The sequence below is a fragment of the Meles meles genome, chromosome 2 (assembly GCF_922984935.1).
Source record: "Meles meles chromosome 2, mMelMel3.1 paternal haplotype, whole genome shotgun sequence".
NCBI lineage: Eukaryota > Metazoa > Chordata > Mammalia > Carnivora > Mustelidae > Meles > Meles meles.
Window position 1 is genome coordinate 107807943 of NC_060067.1, and position 25276 is coordinate 107833218.

The following is a 25276-nucleotide window of genomic DNA, read 5'->3' on the forward strand; positions in this document are numbered from 1 at the left end:
AGGATATTGGAAAAACTTTTACAAGTGCTGCTTGATTTTATTTCATTGGCTAGTTCTAAAAAGTCTTGAAAAAATGAAACAGTTTTGAAATTTTAATAACAGGCAGAGTCTGCACGCTTTTTCTTTTTTTGCCAATATTGTTAAGACAATAACTGAAAAGTGTAAGACAAAAAAGGCTGAAGTGTGGCATCATTACTATGAAAAGTAATCTGAATCCAAAGATAAAGCTGGACAACAAATTCTCCAAATAAAGAGTGCGTAGATCGATCAGTTTTAACAATTCTGCTGCATTTTGGAGCTACAGAGTACTTGGAATTAGTTTTTCTGGATTTTTGGCATTAACTTGTTAAAAGTCATTTTACATCTTGTATGTGGTTCTGCCCACAACAAATGCCAGTGGTGCATGAAATGCAGTAAATTCACTACACGTCAACAGTCTCTTTCAGTTTCTAGCCTTAGAATTACAAAGACTGTGTTGATTCTCCTTGAGATTTCTCTAGCCCTTCCAGCCAGAAGAGCCTGGGATCTGATGGAAGATTGGGAGGGGAGTTGGATGTCTGAGAAGGATGGTTATCAAAGTGCTGATAACAGAACTTTTTAAAAGCAGGATGTGTATCGCATCACACCCCATATATGAAGGCCCTTTCTCCCTGGATAATCTCTCCCGAAATCCCCGCTTAACTCACCTTGAGCTACACCCATTTCAAAGGGCTCCTTCCTTCCACCTACACACAAGCCTCATTTCTTTACAAAGACACAATTTGCACATTACCAAACACACTGTTTTCTTCATGCTGTGGAAGTTCAGGAAGTGTTTTTGAATGTGAGGTAATCTTGGGAAAAGACCTATATTTACTTGTCTCCTGAAGAAAGGGCTAGTCCATCAAAATGATCACTGACTCAAACATGCATAACAAGGAAACACTCTGTGGGCTTTAGGAAAAGGATAGATAGATATAAAATTTCAGAATTTGTTAATCTTCCTTTTTTATGGTTAATATTAGCTGAAACATTTAACATTTACCAGTAAAACCTTTGTTCTAAAAAGCTTTATATGCTTTCTATTTACCATGCTCACTGACACAAACCTTTAAGAAAAGTAAATGTAAAATCCATGATATCCTGAGAATTGAACATTGGGTTATAGGTCACTCAGCTTTCTGTATGGAAGTACATACTTTTGTACAAGATTTCTGGTGAATAAGTTGAAAGTCTGTTTTAAACATGCAGAAATTGAAAAAGAAAAAGAAAAAAAAAAAACCAGGAAACCATCTATATGCCAGAATGCTAACCAGCTTGGCACTGGGGAAAGGGAATAGTTTTGTCTTAATGTTAACAACATGTGACATGGGAAAATGGTTTTCCCCTCCTGGGCCTTTATTTTCTTGCTGATAAAGGAGGAACTCAGATGAGATGATCTCTGATGTCTCACATTCTCTGACATTCTAAGATGCTGCTACCAATTCTTATTTCCCACATCACTACCCGTCCAGTAGTGCCTGGACAAATTCTTAAGTGTGAATTTAAAGAGGGGGCTCTGTTTTGAGGAAGAGGTTATTTGTACCACACGGAGGACTTAGACTAAGAGAAAAACTAGAAAGTTAAATCACAGACCAAGGTTAATTTTTTATAAAATATGGAGGTGATCCTGTCCTATGTGCTTAAATTCTTGCAGGATACTATTTTTTAAAAATCACATCCTACTGCATCAATGTTCAAAAAATGTTATTAAGGCAATTATGACATACATCAACTTTGATGACTCTACCTCAGTGAAATCTTATTTTTCTCTTCCTACCTAAAATTGGAATTTGAGAAGAAAGGAAAATGAATACATTATTAGTAGTTGTCACCACCTTTAAACATTAAAAAAAGTTCATAGAGAAAGAAAAACAATTTTTGAAGTTCAAAATAATCTCAAACAATGCAAATGTCCCAAATACCATCCCCATTTATCTTACATATTGGCAGAACAACTTCTATAAAATTTTCTCTAGAATAGAAATGACACTAAATGGAAAATTAGCATAGTATTAAATATTCAAAACATTAAGCAAAGCAGAACTACCAGAAGAACAGAGGAGGAGAAGGTGAAATATAACGAATTCACTGGTAGTATTTGTCTTCCCAGGTTGCTTTTGCGAGAACACTCTTCACGTCAACTTCATTTGTGGTCCATCTCAAGCAAAGGGACTCTTCCAAAGCCACCCTCCTTAAAACATCTGACAGCACTTACTCGGGATTTCTTTGTTAGTGGCTAAGGTAATGGAAAGTCTGTGCAATAACCAAATGCATTCATAAAGATGTGGTGTGGCTTATAAACAACAAACACCTTAATGTTCCATGCCCATTAGAAGTGCAGCATAAAATGTTTAAAACTATCACTGATGATTATTCTTGAAATGAGAGATTTGATATAAAACACTGGACAGATTTGTACTGTGCTCTGGGCTCTCAAATGATATTGTACAGGTAGCAGCAGAGTGTTTATTATTCGCTCAATAAACTTTCATCACATTGTTAACCGTGTAAGCAACTACAGTGTTAGGCAAATGCAAATAAGACCCAGTCATAGTTTCCACAACGTACTCCATTTTGATGTATTCATTTAAACAAAGGTCAAATGTGTCCTTAGTGCGTACTGATGAGAGAGGATAGAGATGAGAAACAATCAGGGAGGGCTAAGGTAGTAATCTGACCCCTGTAGCCTTATTCTTCCTACCTTCTTCTCCCAATTTGCATGCTGTGAAAGGTAATCACAAAAAGTTAGACTGAGGCAAAAACAAAACAAAACAAAACAACAGAACACAACCCGAAACACTGAAAACAACCCCTTTGTTGAACCAGCAAAAACAGGTTAAAAGAATATTCTAATCCTGTAAGTAGTCACACTGGCTAAGCAAACGGAAGCCCAGGGGAGATGTAGCTTCTAGGCAAATTGACCAGGATAGATTGAGCACTCCAACTGGCTTAAAACCCACGATTGCATTCTGCTGGCAATAGTTGCAGGTTATTAATTTGAACAAATTTATCAAACATAGGTCACTACATTTGAAATAGGCACATCAGAGTTAGCATGGCCAGGGACAGTCCCATCAGCTACGTCCTGTGAAGGTTGTCCAGCTGAAAGTAGTGCACTGCCTGGGATCCATATGGAGTCAGGAGTTGTGATACTCTCTTTTTAAAGGAGAATACCGCAAATGGTCAACCAGCACACTGGAGGTCACTGACGTGTTTAAGCTTCTGAGATTGGTAGGGAAGGAAAGCTGGAACTCACATAACTACCAGAAGGAAAACAGCATAAACATTCTCATTCAATGGCAATATCAATTTTCTCCTCAGGAGAAAGCATGAATTTTCTTTCCAATTTGTAATGGAAAGTTTAAGTCTAATAGGCATGTTCCCATAAAAATCTTCTCCCAAAGCAGGAAATCTTATTATAAATTATTTTTTTCTGTTTCTAAGGAACTTAATTTTTACTAGAGTAGAATACAAACGGTTTTCATTTGCATATTTACTCCTTTGATGAAAATAAGAATATTTCTATTCTATAAATGTTTCTTATCCAGGGAATTGAGACATTACAAAAGACAGAGAACAGTTGGTTTGTAGAACTCTGGGTAATTAGAGCTTGAGGCCATTGCAATGAGTTTATTAGCAAAATCTCCAATCCACCACTGGGCAGGCAGGTCCTCCTTCCTCTTGCTACCAGGCAGTGAACATGTATTAACACCTAGTGCTTGCATAGCCCTGGACTGGGGCTTTGTCTCCTCCCAAATGATTTCCTTTAGGTTGATTGCCCGATTTTTCGTTTTGACCATCTGTATTTAATAACGATATAAGTGAAGACATGACTCTAGTAACATCCCTAGTAATTTTCCTTTTGTTTTAAAGAAAAGAGGTTTGGGTTGTTAAAAAGCCACTCTAATACTATGGAAAGTATGATGAGTTCATCTTTTGGTTCATGCTTGGTGATTACCAAAAGCAACTTCTCTGGCCTCTCTTTTTATCCCTATACCAGGAAATGTTGCTGTCTTAAGAGGTAACCAATAGCTTGACCTGGTCAAGCTCAGTTTGAACAGGCATTCCACACTAATTCTGCTATGAAGACTCAAACTATGGAAATGCAGACTGAAAACTCTAAAAGGACAGGCCTGAACCACTTGCTCTGTGTAGTGTTCATTACTGATAGTTCATAAGTAACTTGGAACAGACGTGCAAGGTGAGATACTGGCATATGAAACCCAAGGTAAGAAGTCAAAGGCACACAACTGAAAGGATCTAGTGGGTCCTGTCTCACCTCTGTGTCTCCAGAGTACCCTCCATCGCGCTGATTGCCATGTTGGCATCCTACTCTGTTGCGCCAGCTGTGCCAGCTTCGTCATTTCAATTCCCGTAAAAACTCTATGCAGGAATTTTTGTCTTTGTTTTTTAAACAAATGAAGCAAGGCTGTATCACTTGCACAAAGCCGCGCAACTTTGAAGTGGCTAAGTCGTGATTCAAATTCAGTTTCGCCCAGCTTCACGATCTTCATGAATTTCATTCCACTGGGCTGCTCTTTCCTCCAAGAAGGCTCTTCTCAGTGTGCCAACCCCATAGAACATCTTGTTTTTCTCCAACTGCTACATATTTAGAGGGGAAAAAAATCTGCACACTAAAAGTGCTGGTGAAAAATACTGTGAATTTAGGAAGTCTAACGTGAGAAAGAAGACAGCTCATGTGGATAGCTATTTGATCCATCTATGATTTCATGTTCAAATGACCATTCTCTGAAGCACTCTATTCAGATGTTTATGTTGTCTTAACAATGGAAACTACCCATGTCATGGTTTTTCAACCTTTTGAAAATGGCACTGCTGACATTTTGAACTAGGTAATTCTTTGTGATGGAGTCTTTCCTGTGTCTTGTAGGAAGGATTAGTGGCATGCCTGGCCTCTATGAACTAGATGCCATTAGTACTGTCCCAGTGGTGATAACTGAAAATGTCCCTAAACTTTGCCAAATGTCTCTGGGGAGGCAAATCGTCACCATAAAGAACTACTATTCTAGACCAATTAAACTTCTTACTAAAGAGATATTTAACAGGGACTCTATAAAAATCAAATGGTAAGGGGAGAAAAACCAGAATTGACTCTGCTACTGAATGACAATTTAAGTGCTTGATAATATTTGCATTTACTTTCACATGTAATATAAATCTTTTAATGTCAGTTTGCACCACAGTTGATTACTCTTTCTCCCTTCGCTAACATGAAGGAATTGAATTTCTGGAAGACGAGGCTGGGAAAGTTCTTTATTATTATGCCAACACTCTAATAGATGGTCAACAAAGCCCTTCATGGATTTCACTCAGTGTTGCTGTGATGTGCTGCTTTGAGAAGGACAGAAAACTAATAAAAACTCTGGGGTTACACAGGCAGGCTTGATTCCCTCTGAAGGACATGTGAGTAAAGTTCTGAACAACTGTTCCTCTGCAGAGCTGTACCAGCACCCTATCAAGGAAAGGGGAGAGGTGGAGAATCACAGGGGGGATACGGGGACATTGGGCTTACAAACAGAATGATAAATGTCTTCCTCTGTCCTGAGAGCATCTGTGATATATATAATAAGGCCCGAAGCTAAATGACTTGGACAAGGTCACTCAGCCAGAGAGTAGGACCAAGGCACTTGACCCAAGGCCTACTTTAATCCACTTGAGCACATTTCTTCACTGATGAGGACAGAGACCATTTAGTTCTCTCACATATACAATGGTATGGATTAATTTTGTTAAGAGATTCTACAAGGTCTTTTTTTTTCTGTTTGCATTTCAATTACATTGTATATGATCAATTTCAAGTACAAATGAATTGCAAGTGGAAAATTTTTGAGAGCAACTGAGTTGTACTTGACATTTTGGGGTCCCAGTAGCTGAGTAGCTCTCAAAAAGGTCATACACAACTTTGTTGCTCTGCAAAATGCCAAGGGCAATTCAGTAGCAATTGAAAATTGCAAGGGAAATTACATTCTACCCCAAACAAGCAACACAGACTCTGAAGAAGGACCTTCAGAAGTTCTATTAATTGTGTGAGGGGAAAATGGGAAATTACCCATTGATGTTGAAGAATTTTCCCCAATAGGTAGTCATCTCTTTGCATGATTTATGAATATAATTTTACTACCAATCTATATACACTATGCAAAGTGTTCGTTTTCTTTCCTTGATTTTTCTTAAATCAAGAATTCTGTCATAAAGGAGGACTGTAAATCCATAGTAATTCCTCTATATTCTTGAAACTTAATAAACCTAATCCTTTGCCATGTTATTGGGGGGAAAAGGGGAAGAAAATGCAACATCTGAAAGCATGCAGACTTCAAAATCTTTCCATTTAAGAAAAATAAATTATTCCTTTGTTGTTCATCCAAAATTAGGTTGAGTATGACAGGAATTGAATAAAAAATCAGAAACATATCTCTTAATAAGTTTAGTTTTAAACTTGGGTTTTAGTTTTAGTTTAGTTTTGCATTAGTAAGTTACGCTTCCAGGGGTGATGGTTGAAATAGAGCCTCTCTATTTTACACTGTGTGAAAGGGGTTAGAATGCTTAGCTGTATGTCAGTATCCTAGAACTTTGTTCCATTTTGTATGACCTCCCCCTTTCACATTAGTTGTACTTCAAACATAGGATGGTTTAACTGTCAAGACAAATACCATATGATTTCACTAATATATGGAATCTAAAAAAGTAAATAAATGAATAAACAAAAAGAATCAGATCTATAAATACAGAGAACAAACTGATGATTGCCAGACGGGAGGGTGTGTGTGTGTGTGTGGTGGGTGCAAAATGGGTGAATGGGAGTGAGAGGTACAGGCTTCCAGTTATGGAATGAGTAAGTTATGGAGAGAAAATGTACAGCATAGGGAATATGGTCAATGGTATTGTCATAGCACTGTGTGGTGACAGATGGTAGCTACACTTGTGGTGAGCATAGCGTCATGTATAAAGAAGCTGAATCACTGTGTTATATACCTGAAACTAATGTGACATTGTGTGTCAATTATACTCAAATAACAAAAATAAAAAAAAAAAACAACCCATAAGATGATTTAAAACAAGAGAAATTTAAGAATTAGTAGATCAGTATATTTTTCTGCCCATTCTCCAGAGTGTTAATAAAGTGTCCTAAAGAACCACATTGATGTGGTTTTGTCACTTTTTATCATTTTTTCATCTTTGTAGTCATTCAATTAACATTCATCAAATATTCATAGTTTCTACCATGAATTCAGCACTAAGCTTGGTATCAGAGATACAATGATGGGCAAAACCAGAAAAAGTTGGTCTCTTCCTCCATGGGTCTTATGGGTCAAAGGAGGAAATAAATATTAACAAATAATCCAGAAATAAATGTATCAATAAAGGAAATTTGTGGTGGGAACCAGACTGATCTAGTTCCAATTCCTCTATCTTCTTCCTAATTTTATCATCATGGGTATGACACTGAAACTCACTGAACATCAGTTTTGTCATCTGCAAAATGAAGCTATTAATGCTGATCGTGTAGAACTGCTACGTGAATTAGAAATTATCATGGACGTTGTCTCACAATAATTGTTATATGGAGTAGACTAAGACTATAAGGAGTAGACGAGTAGACATCCCTTTAGAGGACAGGATATCACCTTCCTCCTTTTCCTTCTCTGATAGCTTCCTTAGCCTCTGACTCCACCAGAATCCAGGAAGCACACATTTTTTTTCTGTAAAGTTAGTTTAAGTCATTGTCTGCCCAGAAACAGAGAAAAGGCAAAGTAGCATTGTTTTTAATTACGACCTATTGAGTGTATACCACATACCAAGTCCTCGTTAATGGCTAATTTTATCTCACTTAAAGATTATACAGCAATCCTTGAAGTAGGTATTAATTTTATCCCAAACTTACAATGAGGAAATGGAACCTCAGCTATATGAAGTTACTTGCTTAGGTAATAGCAGCTGCATAAGAATATGTTCTGCAAAGCTGTAACAGGGAAACCCAGTTTTCCTCCTGTCTTTCTTTTACGTTTGTCTCTTTCACTTTCACCCCTCTACCACTCACAACACTTCACTTCAGTCACTTATGGTCACCAAATATGCAGAGATTCCCCCCCATCAGGCAATTCTATGACACCAGTTGAGTGTCCTATAATTTAACTCAATTCTGACACTACCTGGTGATAGTGTCAGATCCCCCAGGAGAAGGGCTCAGTCCCATAGGGTTCTTTCCACTCTTTGTCAGAGGCCAAACACAAGTAGTAGATTTCTAGCTTATCCACAACTTCTGTCTAATTTGGCTACAAATTGGAGATTCCCATGACTCCCTCTTGAGGTTCAATTTATTTGCTAGAGTGGCTTACAGAATTCAGGAAAACACAAACATTTGCTAGTGTATTAAACAATATGATAAAGGATACAGATGAATGGCTAGAAGAAAAGATACATAGGACAAGGTCTGGGAGGGTCCTGAGCGCAGGAGCTTTTATTCCCATTGAGTTGAGGTGTATCAGCCTTCCTGTGTGGATTTGTTTGCCAACATGGAATCTCTGGGAATCCCCTACTGTTAGGACTTTATGGAGTCTTCCTCCCATAGGCACAATTGATCAATAAGTCCATGTTCAGCCCTTCTCCTTTCTCAAGAAAATGGGGGGCGAGGGCTGAAGATTCCAAGCTTCTAATCATGACTTGGTGTATTTGATGACTAGCCCTCATCCAGGAGCCATTCAGGAGCCCATTCAGAGTTGCCTCATTAGAGCAAAAAAATTCTCCTGTCATCCAGGAAATCACAAAGGTTTCAGGAGCTCTGTGCCAGGTACAGGGTGTGGACACCCAATAGACATGTTTTCTGTGATCTGGCAAAAGCCAACATGATTTTCCTGTATCTCTCCAGTTTATTTGCCTAGTCTCTTTGCCAGTACTTTCTTGAATTTCTGAAATAGTAAGTTGGGATTCTGCATCTTGCCTTCTTCTTCCATCTCCTATTCTACATCTTTCTCTTTTGGCTGCATTAACATACTCTGGATGTGCCAACATTCTGCTACTACTTCTGTGCTCTGGCAAGAATTGGGGCAAATTAATGTTCTTTTAATTGAATGGATGGCTTTCTGGGAAATGATGGCAATTTTATTTAATAGAGCTGCTTGAGCTATGAAAAGGAGGGGGAAAAAAAGAGGAAAGATGTGATGAAAGATTTTTACCCCGTGGAATGCAAAGAACATCAAGAAAGAATTAGCTGATGAGGCAATGTTTTCTTAATGTGGGAACACAATGATCAACAATCAATAGGCAAGCTAGTATATTCCAGTGAAAGAGGAAAGAAGCAAATAATGGAAAGGAACTTTGGTGACCTCATTTACGGTTCATATTTTGCTACTGATTAGGGATGTAGGGCAAAAATCTGTATCTGCTTTTATATACTTAATAACAAAAGAAAGGAAAACAAAAAACCTGCATACTATAACACTGGTTCCTGGCTGCATATAACACAAATTTTGTGAGAATAAGTCACATTGTGTAATTGAATTAGAAAGATTTCTTATAAATCTGAAGGGTGTCAAACTTGCGCTAAGTAGGTGAGATGAGTAGCTTTTAAAATTTCTTAGAAACTCAAGATTTCTAAGATTCTTTAAGGTCCGTGTGTGTGTGTGCATGCACATACATGTGAATATATGACAAACTGGACCATTATCATGTAAGGAATTTACTTAATACACAGAAAGATTTTATTAGCCAAAAGTCTACAGCAGTCATAGCTTCAAATTCCTCTCCAATGAACGGAGGCAATCAGCCAGGATGGAAGGTTTATTCTTTGGAGAATCTAAACAAAAGTAGTTCTGGGCATGGGACATGAGGCACAGTCGGTGACAAGGCTTATACACTGGACTGAACACAAGAAGAACAAGTCAGATTTTGCATTATAAATGGTGAAATTTCCCAGTCTTCTTTTTCCCATGCTCTGATCTCAAAGGTCTGGCAACCAGATATACAAAGTAGGCTGGAGTTTTGGATTTTCTTCTAGGTAAACTGAAAAGCATAGAAGAATAGATCTACATAAACTAACATTTTGGGGTAATTCAATGAAAAAGTTGGTTACCTGCCTACGACCCTATAATGCAATCCACAGGTTAACAAGTAGAGTTTCCTTTTAGGTTTTTGGTGCTTAAAATTCATACACATAAAAGCACAGCTAAGATATTTGGTGGAAGTATCAAGCATTCTAGGCGGTCACAAACAACAAAAAAAGATAAGAGAGATAATATGAAAACTACAGGAAAAATGAATCATAGAAATTTGAAAACTCAAATCAAAGCCAAATGAAAGAAAACAATAAGAAAGATACTGAATTATACTGCCCTCACCACGGCCAAACAAAGAGAAAATAATGATATAAAAAAAGAACAAATATGGGCACCTGGGTGGCTCAGTCAGTTGAGCAGCTGCCTTCAGCTCAGGTCATGATCCCAGTGCCCTGGGATCATGCCCTGCATTGGGCTCCCCGCTCAGGTAGGGAGTCTGCTTCTCCCTCTCCCTCTGTCTGCTACTCTCCCTGCTCATGCTCTGTTTCTCTGTCAAATAAATAAATAAAAATCTAAAAAAAGAAAAAAAAAGAAAGAACAAATAGAGAAGAAAGTATTCATGGAAAATAAGAATATGATAGCTCAGAGAAGGATGAGAAGGTAAAATGAAAAAATAGAACACTGCAACATGGGAGTCTCTACTTGTGGTCCTGAGAACTCCCCAAGGATTGGGATATAGAGGACGAAGTACCACTTCAGAAATTTCTCAAATACAATTAAATTCTTGTGCTGAGCTCTATCTTTTTTCTCTTTAAAAAATATTTATTGGGGGGCGCCTGGGTGGCTCAGTGGGTTAAAGCCTCTGCCTTGGGCTCAGGTCATGATCCCAGCGTCCTGGGATCAAGCCCTGCATCGGGCTCTCTGCTCAGCAGGGAGCCTGCTTCCTCCTCTCTCTCTCTGCCTGCCTCTCTGCCTGCTTGTAATTTCTGTCTTTCAAATAAATAAATAAAATCTTTTAAAAAATATATTTATTGGGAAGTAATATCCTTGTGTACGAGCTAATAATATCATAGATGTCACTATGCTAGACAATCTAATAACTTCTAATTACAGCTACTCCCTACCTTAATAATCTAGATAATTGTTCCAGTTAACATTTTGTTTTAGCTGACACATTTATTAATTTGTTATTATTTTCTAAGTTTTAATAGTTCCTTAAAAATTTTCTACAGTAGATCACTGTTGACTAAATATATGGTAAACTAGTAATTATACATACAAATTTTCTTACACAAAGTCTCAAAACATAATGCTTAAGCAATAAAATGGTTTCTTTTGAACATATTAAGCACAGATGAGTAACAGCTTTGTGTAGCTTTATGGTATATACTTAAATGTTCTGTTTGAGTACTTGGTTTAAATTGTTTGAATGTATAATCGATTGCTTCTCAGTTTAGTTACCCCCTAAATATTTTGTCCAAAAAATTCTCTAATAAAGTGTCACATTGTACTGGATATTAATTTGCATATCTGCCACCTAGGAACCACTCAAGGATGAGAAATTGTTTTATCCCATTTTCTCAGTCCCTAGGACGGTATTTTAGCCCAAAAATGCATGCAACGCACTCATAAATAAGTCATCTCTCAGACACTATGGACTTGGGGACTACATCAAAGAAAACAGAGTATAGAAGAGTGTCAGAAAATAACCGTAGTGTAAATATACTCTGCTGGGACTCTAGATATTTTAAAAAAAAACTCAGAGATCTGTTAGGTTTTTTTTTTTTTAAATTTAGATTCAACTGAGCAGAAAATGAGAAAGAAGAAATGAAGTCTAAAATGAAGTAGAGATTCTATGACAGATGAAGTGAATCTTAATTGTTGGGTGAAATGCAATTTTCAGAGTAGTTGTGGTTGCATATCTGAGATTCAAGTATTCACAACTTTTCTGGTTTTTAAAGTTATTTTATGTGGGATTAGGAGCAAAAAGTAAAGCTGGGGCAAAAGTGAAGTATTTACCTCTTTTCTTGGAAATTGCAAGAAAATTTGCAATTACTCATAGGAGTTTAGCTTCTTTTTATAGAAAAAGATTCAAATAGAATTTCTCCACACAAGCTGTGGTTTCATGTTCTTTGGGTAATTTGTCAAAACTATCTTTCCTTAATGAAGAATTATAAACCAGAACCCTACCCATTGTTCTTATTTTCTTTATTCATTGTGTTTCTAAATTTAAAAATGGACCAATACAACTCACCTATGACACGAAAAGAATTTTTCATCTTTGGGGTTTTTGACCCCACTAAAAAGAAGACAATTCCTCTCACCCTCAAAACACTTTCTCACACACAAACAGCACAAAATATTACCTTGAGCTATGTAAGGTGTGGTTTCCTCTTTCGGAGGGATATTTGTGGGTCGAGGTGTAGGGGCAGGAGGTCTGTTTATAATGAAAGACCGACTTCCCACTTTTTTCTTTGTACTCATATTGGCCAGTATCATGTCATAGTCACTGTCTTCAATTTCAACAAATGTATAGGGATCTTCCTCCTTCTCCTGCTCCTTTTCATCTTCTTTCTTTAGTTCTGCTTTGGGTTCACCTCCTGTTTCTTGTCTTGCTCCAAGATCACACCAATTTTGACTTCTTTCCATTTGGCCTTCCACCATTTTCCCTGCTTATGAGATATTTAGATGGTGGTTACTCTTCTATTAAATGAAATATTGTTGATGTCCACCTGTCACTTCCTTGAAACTCCCCCCAAATAATGTATATTGTCTCATATATTTAAAAATGAAAAGTACACCATATAATTTACTAACATATCCTCCTGCAGTTTGTAATCATTAGCTGTTTTAAAAAAGTTTGTAACTGGCTGACTCAGTCAGTAGAGTATGTGACTCTTCATCTCCAGGCAAGTTTGAGCACCATGGTTGGAACAGAGTTTACTTAAAAATACAATTAAAAAAAAAAAGTTTAAAACATGGCCTTCTTTGAAAACATATGAATAACCATGTAAGTATTTTCCAGATAATTTATAAGGAATTTAATATCAGAAAATCAAGTGATAAAACTCTCAAATTCCAAATGCTTCTGGAAACTTTTTCTCAAGCAGAATATGCTAAGATTTTTTTTTTTTTTCCCACTTGAAGTCATTTCACCTTTCATAGGGCCTCAACGGGGTGTTTTGCTTAACATTCAATTTCTCTGAAAATGACAGGGGGAATAGCCAAACATGCCATTACTTAGTTTCTTACAGGAAGTCTCACTGTGGCTTCACAATCTGAGATTCCAAAATGCAACTCTTGATGTCTATAAACCAGCATGAACCTCATTCTTAGATAAAGAGCACTGAAAATAGGGTTTGTGACAAGGTGGCATGGATAATCAATGACTTGAAGATTAATTCATATGAAAAGAATGAACTTTTATGGTTTTAATAGTAAAATCTTTATATATTTTTTAAAGAATGTACTAAAATATTTTAGTAGCAGCTATTTAGAAGACAAAAGTATCACTTTGGTTAATGAGTAAGTTGGAAAAAAATTTTGATGGATCCCTGCCACATCAATGAGAATTTTATTAAAAATTAGAGTTTTAAGGGGCACCTGGGTGGCTCAGTGGGTTAAGCCTCTGCCTTCAGCTCAGGTCATGATCTCAGAGTCCTGGGACTGAGCCCCCCATCAGGCTCTCTGCTCAGCAGGGAGCCTGCTTCTCCTCTCTCTGCCTGCCTCTCTGCCTACTTGTGATCTCTCTCTCTCCCTGTGTCTGTCAAATAAACAAATAAAATCTTTTTAAAAAATTAGATGTTTGGGGTGTCTGGATGGCATGGTCAGTTAAGTGTCTGACTCTTGTTTTTGGCCCAGGTTATGATCTCAGGATCTTGGGAGCAAGCCCCCTGTCAGGCTCATCAATCACCTTGGAGTCTGGTTGAGACTCTCTTTCCCTCTCCTTCTGCCCCTCCCCACCCACTTTCTCTCTCTCTCTGTCTCAAATAAATAAAATCTTTAAAAAATTAGACTTTTGATATTTTGCTTAAAGCATTAATGAATATAATAAAATGGAAAGAATTTCAGTTATTGACTGAAAAATCATTGCTTTTCTGGGTTGTTCTGAGAGATTTGTGCACGTGACCTAAGGGAGAAATATTCTCCTTCCTCTTTGGTGAAAATCTGACCAAAAAAATTTAGGTTATTTATGGATATTTTGGTGGAAAAATATAGAAGTTAAGGAGAAAGACAAGTTGTAGAACAGAATCAAATATATTATTTTAAGTAGTTCAGCAATTGTTTTTGGGTAGGCTCATGAAGAGAGGCTGAGATCCTCCCCCAAGGAGTCTTAGATCTGATTGTTTCAGTTAGTTTAAGCCAAGAAGTACTAATGCCTACATGCCTAGCACTAACTTCCAAATCAGCATGACTTGCCTTTCTCCCTAGGAATAATATGGTACTGAGATTTTGACTTCATGACTTCTGTTTCACTGGCAGCATAACAGGTGAAACCAGATTAAATGTGTGGGAAACATTTTTACAGTGTTTCATTTTTAGCGGAATGTGTCAACTATCTTACTTTTATCAACCCATTTCCTGAGCTGTTAGCTCCCTTTGTTTCTCCACCCACCTTCCTTCCCAACTCTTTCTAAAGTTGGGCTTGCACCAGAAATAACACATTTTACTTTTTTATTTCCCAGTGTATCAGATTCCACTTTCCATGTCAGAGTGGGGCCTGAGCATTCTTAATTCAAGTTGTACATTAGTAAATGAAGATGAAACTAAATCACTCCTATTTTCCTAACTTGGGGAGGGGGGAGTGTATGTAACAAAGAGAAGAATCTTAAAAGCCAAGGAAGCCTGTTTATAGAAGTATTTGATACATTCTAATTACAGGCTCTAAAGTCTTGGGTCTGAGTCAAAGAGGGATCATAGTGATTGTTGCTTTGCAAGAGTGTTGTAAAGATAAAAAGGGACAACGTGTTTATAAACTAAAAAGTGTTCTACACTGTTTTATATTCTTGTTTTCTCCAGTGAATGTGCCCATAAATCCACCATGGGGAATCTCATGCTCAGGACATGAGGAGGTGGACTTTCTTTTTTGGCAATTTGAGGGCATATGGAAACTAATCTTAGAAGACAATTCTGAAGGTATCACTGGCTAAAGTCAAAGATCCCAATGCAGAGTCTCTGGCTGAAAAAAAAAAAAAAAGTGGTAGATTCTTGTCTTACTTTCAAAGACCTTAGTCAAAGAATTTGAAGAAAAAATATTGACGTTTTATTTTCCATTTACACTATCACCAATATTAACCCAATGAAAAGATGTATAGAAAATGTAAAAGTACAGTTTTAAAATAAAAAGTGGAGATTTTTTGGTTCATCTTGCTTTTTCTATTTGGTATTTTTCCAAAGCTATATTAGCCGATGTTACACTTCTGCTTTTAGATGCCTGGCAAATAAATGCTCTCTATAGTGTAGTTTTAGACCTCCTAATATACCAAGTATAAAAATTTACATTTGGGAAAATATGATTTATTATTAGTCCCTTTAAGATATTTAACCTGATAAAAGACAACTTTGCCTTCTTAACAATTTATTTTAATAGTTATATAAAATTATTCACATCTGTAAAACGTGAGAAACTATACCAGAATTTTATTGTCAGTGTGTTGCTTATCTATGTCTCTCTTCCCAGCCCTGGTATTGATACACTTACCTCATTGATTTATCGCAATGGTCTATAAGATCTTGGCTCATTGTAGGTAGTCAATAAGTATTTGTTGAATGAATGAAAGAATCAGAGGAGTGCCCATGAGGTTTTCCATACTTTCTTTTAAGGAGGACTTTTCTACTCTAAATACAGTGTATAACCTCAGTAAAGGTTTATGTTAATCAAGTTGAACCTTTATAGAAACAGGCCCTTCAATATGCAAATGCTAAATTTCATGGCTTCAAAATTCACTTTTTTTGCAACGGTGTTTATATACTTTGCAGCCCTCTAGGACTCAAAAGCTAAAAAGCATAATGACAAGCAGAGTTTTAATAATAGATGTGTCTTTCATCTTTCTTATTAAAACTTCATTGTAAGAACCACTTTTTGAATTTGGAAAGTAGATATAAAATAGTGATCAATAAAGTGGGTGAAAATTAGTGACTGCTGAGTGAATCTGGAGCTGGAAGTCTGTCAGGCTACTGACCGCTCCAGCCAGATCAGCCCAATATGGAAGCTCCTCTTGATAGTACCTGCCTTTCCCTGTGACCCACCCATCATGTAAATTACACAGGTCATTCCTGCATTTGGGAATGACTGTGATCAGAGCCATTTAACTGTTCTTTCACTTCAGCAATAGACTGAGTGTTCTCAGGCTTGGTCTCAAGGTAGTGTGTGATAAACCTTTTACCAATTGCTTCCCCTGAGGCTACCAGGGAGCCAGTGAAAGTGCCCAAGGTCAATTTTAAATCTGTAAAACATTAGCCTTTTCCTTTTGCCAGATGACTAAGAGTACTTTTTAAAAGGAAAGTTGTCATTTACTTTTCCACATGATGCTTGAGGTTCATTTTATGTGAAGGGCTACAAACACCTTCAAAGTTTTATTGCTTTACTTACTTAAAGCGTTGTAATGAGACTGTTCTAGAAGAAAGAGAGGGAAGGGAGGGGGAAGGGGAGAAGGGAAGGAAGGTGGGAGGAAAGAGGGTGAGGGGAGGGAGAGAAAAGGAAAGAAAGAGAGAGAGAAAGGGCGAGAAAGAGGGAGGCACGGAGGGAAGGAGGGTAGTGGGTGAGTTAGTGGTAAGTATCTCTTGTTAAGGAACAGCAGGAAAGCTGTTCTTGGTTTTAAAAGCTCATCTTCCCTGCAACCGATCTGTCACTGCACTGTATGCTGGGAAAGCCTGTCAAACTTCTGTTGCTGTTTTAACCTTAAACCTACCCTGTAATGTGCTGTGAGGTTTTTCCAGTTGGGAGGCAGCAGGGGCAGGTCGCGGTGGGGGGGGAGGCGGTCTGCTGCTCATGAGCGCCTCTGCTGAATTCTGTTCTGGACTGTCTCCAGGAATGAACACATACAAGTCCTCATCGTACTCGTCCACAGAACTCCCACTGCCAACCTTTGGCGGGCTCTGCTCGGCCTCGGTGCCAGGGGCGTTCTCTTTCTCTTCCTTTGCCAGTTCACCGGCCTCGGCTCCTTCCGCACGCTGCCTGTATGATGTCTGCCCGCTTGCGTGATGAAATGCTGGGTTCTGCGCGGCTGTTTATGATGAAGATGGTAGATTTCATTTTAACACACCATCTGGAGGCATTTCATATTTTCTGATTTTACACAGAAGTAGTAGTACTGCTAATAAAGCTTTTATGAGTTGATACGGTCTAAAGCTGACAAGTGCATAATTTTAGTGAACAGTCATTCTTGGACTTTTAAAATATATACCAAATAAACAGTTAAAGCTTCATCATACGTTGCTACCTCATTATAAGACACATACATACAATAACATCCTGGTTCTCTAGAGTTATTGTTTAAGCAGATTGAGATAGTCTGTATTATTGCATTTTTATTAGAAAACAGAATAACTGACCTAACCAGTAATAAGTGAGTAATGGAAAAGGTAAATACAAGGGAAAAAGGAAACCTTAACTTGCTCGTAAATAATGCAATAAATTATCATTATTATCATAATAATGTAATCTTATTAATTATTATTTTAATATATAATTATCACCAGATTGTATTCTTAATTCTTTAAGACATTACTGGAGGAAGTGTTAATATTTTTTGGTGGAGAAGGCATCAAATCACTGATAGTAGGTAAATCTTTCTGAGACTGTCACCTATAAAATATATCCTAGCATGAAGCTTAACCAAGTAATCCAAATTCCCTCCATCTTAAGAATCACGATTTCAGGGGTGCCTGGGTGGCTCAGTGGGTTAAAGCCTCTCCCTTCCGCTCAGGTCATGATCCCAGGGTCCTGGGATTGAGCCCCGCATCTGGCTCTCTGCTCAGCAGGGAGCCTGCTTCCTCCTCTCTCTGCCTGCCTCTCTGTCTACTTGTGATCTCTGTCAAATAAATAAATAAAATCTTAAAAAAAAAAAGAATCACGATTTCATCATTTGATTTCATCATTGTGTACACAATAGATAGCTTCTAACCACTCAAGAAGAATTGAAAAAAGATATGCAATAACTTTAAATCTTAAAATTTGTTGTTTAAATTTTCTTTATAAAAATTCTGCTTTAAATAAAGGATTCACAAAATTTTAAAACAATCTTGGAATCTCTAAATTGGAGGGAATATGTGAATTGTTGTCATCGGCAATGCAACAAAGAAGCAGAAGATTGTTTTACAGTGCTGCTAAGCTGAAGTTTGGCTAAAGAAGCAAACTGGCAGAGTATGGAGAAAAAGGGCTTTTTTTTAAAAAAAAAAAAACAAGGAACAGCTACTCTGTAGAAACCTTTTAGTTATTGGAGAAAATCAGTGATGAGAAAAAATCATACCCATGATGATATCCATATTTCCACATGGAATTTTATTTTTTATTGTTCTTTCCTTTCATGTGAAAAAGAAGAAAGATATAGTTTCAGTACTAGAACTGCAGACCAAGATTGTTTAATTAGGAGCCTGAGAAGAGCAGTCTACAGAATGAGATCTCTTGCACAAATCTCATTCATCTTTCTTCCTCTACATCCAAACACTGAACCTGAAATAAAGTAGTCTTTAGAAATGTTGATGGAGTCAATGATGCAGTGACTGAAAAGGAATTATGGCTCAGGCTAGCAAAGGAACTTCACTAGTTCTGTCTGGGCAAATCGATCAACTAAGAATTACACTCATGCTACAGGAAATTACTTGTAGCCATCTTATGTTTATGGATTCAGTGTTTATGTTTTATGTACACACTGTCTAAGCCACAGAGTCTCCTTGGTCCTTGTCAAAAATGTCCAAACCTGGGATCCAGCCCTGGAGACTTGGATGTAGTGGGTCAGTGAGTTTTAGCAAGCCTCATAGTGATGGTGATACCGGTGAAAATCTGTCAGCTAAGGTGTGTTATGCTTTACCCCCTAACCCATTAGGGAGCTTGAGGCCTGAGTTCCAGTCACACAGGATTTCAAACACAAGACAATTCCAGGTCCTAATGGTCTAGGAAAATGAGGTTGTTCTCTATAAATAACTGAAATAACACTTTTCTCTTTACAGGCAGTTCTTCTGAGGATTGAACGTCATGATAAATAAGTGGTCATGATCATCAGCTTTATTATTATTAAAATGAAAATAAAATTATAACTTTAAAAATCAGTGCATTAATCCATTGCTTACATACATAGCATTATTTTGGGTTATGCCATAACTCTTGAAGGTGTTTATTGATTTGCCAAAGTATGCTAGTTAGACATTGTATTTAATTGTATTTGATTTGCACGTCCTTTTGCCTACCATTGGAGAAACCAGTGGTCAATAATGGTTTGCTGAATATCAACTATGCAGTGTTAAAAGGGCAATGCCCTGTGGCCAGAGAATGCTTAATATGTGAGATATCACTATGCTGTGAATAAACAAAGAGAGTGGTCAGATACGGGACTGAAAAAGGTTATGCAGGGCTTTTTAGGTGATGAGGAGGACAAGTATGATGGGAACATACTGGGAAATTTGGAAGAGAAAAATGACTCGTTCCTTCAGGAGCATAGCGCATTAGGTCTGGCAAATGTGGAAGCTGCTTACACTGGGTTTCTTAATAGCAGTACTGCTGACATTTTGGGTTCTATATCCTGTGGGGTATGTCCTATGCATCCTAGGATACTTAGCAGAATTTCTGGTGTCCACCCACTGAAGGCCAGTTGTAAACCTCCCTTCTCACGTCATGATAATAAGACGGGTTCTGTTTATTGACAAGGATCCTCTTGTGGGTGGGAAACAGTCCCTCAGTGACAAGCACTGTGCTATTGCAATAACCCAGGGGAGAGCTGATGGCGCCTGGACTAGGAGAAATCATGGCAAAGTGAGGAACAGCTGAATGCTGGCTGGTGTTGTGAAGGTAGAGTCAACAGAACTGTCTGATCTTATTGGAGGTGGGGTGAGAGAGGAAGTAAAAAAGCCCAGGGAGACTCCCAGGTTTTTGGACAAAATTAAACAAGGAAAGAATCTTCCCTTACTGAGATGGGAAAACTAGCAGGTAGTGTAGGTTTGAAAAGGTCAGGCATTAGTGTTTTTGGATTTGAAAAGGGTGAGTGGGGGAAGCCTATCAGGCATGCTGGTGAAGATGCTGACTGAGCAAGCTATTGGGTACCAGGGGAATCTGGAATAATGGGTACAGTAACATACACGTGGGAAGACTGAATTAGTCTTCGGACATTAGAATATAGAATTACATCGTATTATAGCCAGTAAGGACCTTAGAGAGAGTTGTAGTCCAAGCTTCTCATTGCCTAGTGGAGAACACTATGGTCTGAAAAGAATGTGACTTTGTTTTTAAAAAACTGAAAAAACAGAGTTGTCAAATAGAATATTTGCATCAACTGGACTTGTGTATTCTCTCTGGGTAGGAAAGACTGGTTTTTGATTATTTAACACAAACTTAATAGAAGTATGTAAATTAGCAAGATAATGTAGTAACATCTCTACCGTATTATAAATTAAAAGTCATTCAGTTAATTAAATGCTTTTCCATGCTCTCCTATGCTCTCTTCAGTCTTATTTTACCAGTTACATGTACCTTAATACAGACGCCACATATATACATATATTTCTAACATCCAGGAACACTTACTAGGAGAAGATATAAGTAATGAGGTAATATCATCTTCATAGTCATTTTCTTGCTCATCATTTCTGCTAACTTCTGGGATCTGAAAAAAATGAACGTAATTTTTAATAATATCCATTAATCTTGATATATTTGCATCTACAGACACCAAATAGAAAGTTAATACCTGTGGAAATGATGGTTTTAGTTTTTATTTAAATACCTTGATTATACTACGTATCTTAGCTATTGTATTTTTGCCATCTACAAGAGTTCAGTGACAAAAAGTATTAAAAGTATAACTGTGGCAATAAAGAATTTAGAATAGACAACAAATTAACTTAAAAATGAAACTATTAGCAACTACTTTAAGATTTAAAACAATAGTCATGAAACTTAGGTGCAATAAATAAGTCTTAAATAAAATTGAACATGACTATTTCTCTTAAAAACAATGAGCTTTCAGGGGCACCTGGGGGCTCCATTGGTTAAGTGTCTGCCTTGGGGTCAGGTCATGATCCCCAGGATGGAGTCTGGCATCTGGCTCCCTGCTTAGCGGGGAGTCTGTTTCTCCCTCTGCCCTGTTCATGCTCTCTTTTTCAAATAAATAAATAAAATTTAAAAACAAAATGAAAAAAAAGCTTTCTTTCATTTTAACATTTCTGTATCTTTTATCAGTTCAAAAGACATTCTTAATTACATCAAGTATTATAATACAATGAAAGACAGTGGAATTGTAAAATGGCTTATTTTCTGTCTTTAAAAAGAAAAAAGAAACAGAGTAAGGGTATTTATGTTTGTTTTTCTGAAGTCAGTTCCACTAAGAAGGAAGAATTACTGAGAAAAAAAAGAAATCTGTTATCTCTGAATTGCTAGTCTTTGTTTATAATCTCTGAAGGAGACATGGAGTCTATAGTAGGGGAACATACTTGTGCTCATAGAGTAAGGTAAGTAATACCAGTGACAACTCTGTGCCAAAGCATCTAGAGAACAAGGTGGAGGTTGGTTGCATTAACATAGGTCACATTTTGTTACCATGAACTGCAAGTGATTATTCAAATGATTTATTCTTTTGTTTTTATTAAAGCTGAAATGATTAGTCCATTTGCACTGCATTGGGAATGTCCCTTTAAAAATTAGAAGCATTCATATTGAAGCATTATTTAACTTATAATAGCTTTGGTATGCAAAGTATTTGACCTGCATATTGACCTCATGGTTGGTCACTCACTTTGGCCAGTGGAACTAACTAACTTCCTTCCTTCTTTCCCTCCTTCCTTCCTTTCTTTTTAACTAAACATCATGGTCTTTGATTTCCAGTAGAATCTTAAAAATAAAAATCTTTTTAGTATTTTTTGTAGTGGGCTTGATTCAGAAGCTCATTTTATATTTAAGTCATATTTTCCCCTTGGTGGACTCAATCAAATGCTAATATGAAAAGTCACAACTTTACAAGGGAGATTGACATGTTGATTGATATTTGCATGCTTTGGTATTAAATGCATTGTTTAATATAGTCATTTTTTGTTTCCAATTAGACTGACCTCTTTACTTCATAAGATAGATCAAGAATACATAAAAAAAATCCATAAGACTCTTACAATCATATCAAGGAAGTTTTTAACAGATTGGATAACAGGGATGGTTTTAAAATACTTCAGAAATTATGTGAAAATTATTCATAAGCCTAGACATTATGAGCTCAAAATCAGTGTGAATTAATAAAGAGACTATGGGCAAGGGTGTGGGTGTATGTGTGTGCGCTGAGGTTACAATCTAATGCACTCATTTTTGTGTCCTAACGTAAGCTATATGACATTTGTATTAATAAACAGGCAAGCCCAAAAAGGTATTGAAGGAAGAAGCTTTCCAAATTTAAAAAGTAGCTGAGTTTGACAGATTTGAGTTGGTTCATAAATATTATGTAAAACTGACATTTTTTATATCAGGCTATGCAGAGACTAATTGTTTTCTCAGGAATGAGAGGATTTTTAGAAATATTTAAACTAAAAAGCAAAGGTTTCTTACTTGAGTTCCTTATACTTAAAATGAGATTTGGCTTCAAAAATATGTTAGATTCATGACGCATTAATAATTGTTGAATGAAATCAATGATGGCTTCAAAGACAGCAAGTGTGGTGGTACCCTGACATATAATGACTTTAGCACTTGGCTGTTTGTGGCAGTGGGCAGAGCAAATCACAGCTCTATTATCTCTATTAGTGATTAGCTGCATGAAATCAAGCAAGATAGTTAACTCTAAATCTCAATATTCTATCCTGTCAAATGTGAATAGTAATATGCATGCCATCAGTTTGCTGAGAGGGTTAAATAAGAATAATGTAAGCAAAACACATATTATCTCTACCACAGAGCGAGTGCTTAATAAATGTAACCTGCACATGTTTAGGTTTTCCTTCATCCTACAAAATATAGATATGCACTTAATAAGCAGAGTAATCGGGGCGCCTGGGTGGCTCAGTGGATTAAGCCACTGCCTTCGGCTCAGGTCATGATCTCAGGGTCCTGGGATCGAGCCCCGCATCCGGCTCTCTGCTTGGCAGGGAGCCTGCTTCCTCCTCTCTCTCTGCCTGCCTCTCTGCCTACCTCTCTGCCTACTTGTGATCTCTCTCTCTGTCAAATAAATAAATAAAATCTTAAAAAAAAATAAGCAGAGTAATCACATCGATTTGATGGGAGAATCCTCAATAATCAATAATTATTTAACCTTTTTTTTTCTCAACTGTGTGCCTCAAGAAGTTCTACTGATAGAAAAAGAACTGAAATATAAACTTTCTATATGATTGAAGTGTGGCATTGTGGCTTTGTTAACAGAAATACTTAGATAATTTATAAGATAATAGAGTTAAGAATGAAAAAAGGGTAATTTTCTAATAAGTTCCTTTTTCTAAGGCTAGAGTCTAACTTCATTCAGTTGTTACATATTTATGCAGACCTAATATGTGCTAACTACTCTGTTAGCAATTGGGGAAAATAAGTTAAAAATAAGAGACATAGTATTTCCATTCCCACAACTATCATCTTTTTATAGGGAGAGAAGACAAAATAATAAGATGATTAGAATATAATATTTTAGTTCAGTACACAGATCCAGTTCTTAGAAGTGAAACAGAGATTAAGAAATAATCAGATAATCAGGGCAAAACTTTATTAATTTGCTTTTTTTGTGAGGAGATTGTATTAAAAAATTATCTTGATACTTGCCTTGAGTCCCACTTCTCTAAATGAAAAATCCAGCTTAAATAATAACATCTATCCCCTGAATATGCTCAATTTAATATTCCAGCCCACAGATACTCCTTGCAGCACACAATGTTTAATGAAATTAAAATCATTCATTATCAAAGATAAACTAAAAAGAGAACTTCTTGTTGACTGAGGTTTATAAAGCTCCACATGGCTTTGGCATCTAGCACTGTACAAATTGATCATCATTTTCTGATTTTGCCAGAGTGTATAAAAACAATCTTCACATGGCAGTTGGTTTCCAAATCTTGTTATGAGATTCTGAAGATATTATAATTAGCTTAACTCCTGCCCAACTTTCCAGAGTGTTGATTATAAATCATTTTGCCAGCTGTAAAGCACACGGCAGTCTGTGGAATGAGAATAAGAAGACATACATATTTGAAAAGTAGCAACAGGCCCTGGATTTTATATTTTACCCTAAATGAATATACTAGGCTGCAGAATCTAAGATAATATTTCAATGGAAGTAATAAAGATTATAGTTCCTAAATGTGAGGAATAATGAGCAATGTTTTACTAAAGCCATGGATAATAATATCAGAACCTTAAATATTTTTTTCAAAGGTGCATAGAAGGACTATATTATTTTAGCTCTCATTACATCTTTTAAGAGAATTGTTTTCTCCTTAGGCCTCTAAGGATATGGTATAAAAGCAGAATCTATATAATTTTTAATGAAGTTCTCTTTAGATAATAGGAATTGAAATCTTCAGTGTAAAAATCAAATAGGAAGTCCTTCTAAGATTGGGAAAAGAATAAAGAAGAATAAGAGATTAGCTGTGAGGAGGGGGAAAGTGGACATTTTCCTTACTATGGACTAAAGTTTTGTTAGAATAACCTGAGGATGTATGTTCCATTTTTTCAGACAGACTTTTGGTCTTGATATCTGCCCATGGTGCAGCTCTAACAATAGCTATGAACTTTACCTTGGCATGTGACCCTGTAACCACACTCTCACCCCGTTTGTTTCAAACCCACCACAGTTGTGGCTTCATGAGGTACCTGCACCTTTCCTGGACCATATACTTGGTTTGATTTCAGCCATCTCTGTCACAAAAGTGGGAATGACAAAATTTAAATTCTTTCTTTTGTTAAGATTGTAGCTGTAAATGTAAAAAATAGTTATTTTCATTTAAAATTATGGAATCCCAAAATCTGAAAAGAACCTGTAGATAACTGGTTCATTCTCTTGTTCACACACTGATATAATACTAAAATAATGTGTCACAAGAAAAATGTAGAATTTAGATATTTTTTT

General features: G+C 36.8%; 1 protein-coding gene across 3 annotated transcripts in view; it reads right to left on the minus strand.

The window, feature by feature from the left end:
* Window positions 1-25276, minus strand: part of BANK1 (B cell scaffold protein with ankyrin repeats 1) — a 306359-nt gene that overhangs the window by 28026 nt on the left and 253057 nt on the right. For 2 of the 3 annotated variants that reach the window (XM_045987189.1, XM_045987175.1), the window contains exons 8-10: window positions 20773-20851; window positions 16946-17260; window positions 12401-12706 (exon numbers count right to left, since the gene is read on the minus strand). In XM_045987189.1, coding sequence (XP_045843145.1) covers window positions 12401-12706; window positions 16946-17260; window positions 20773-20851 — 700 coding nt within the window. The remainder of the gene's footprint in view (window positions 1-12400; window positions 12707-16945; window positions 17261-20772; window positions 20852-25276) is intronic. The other variant, XM_045987184.1, reaches the window with a different exon arrangement.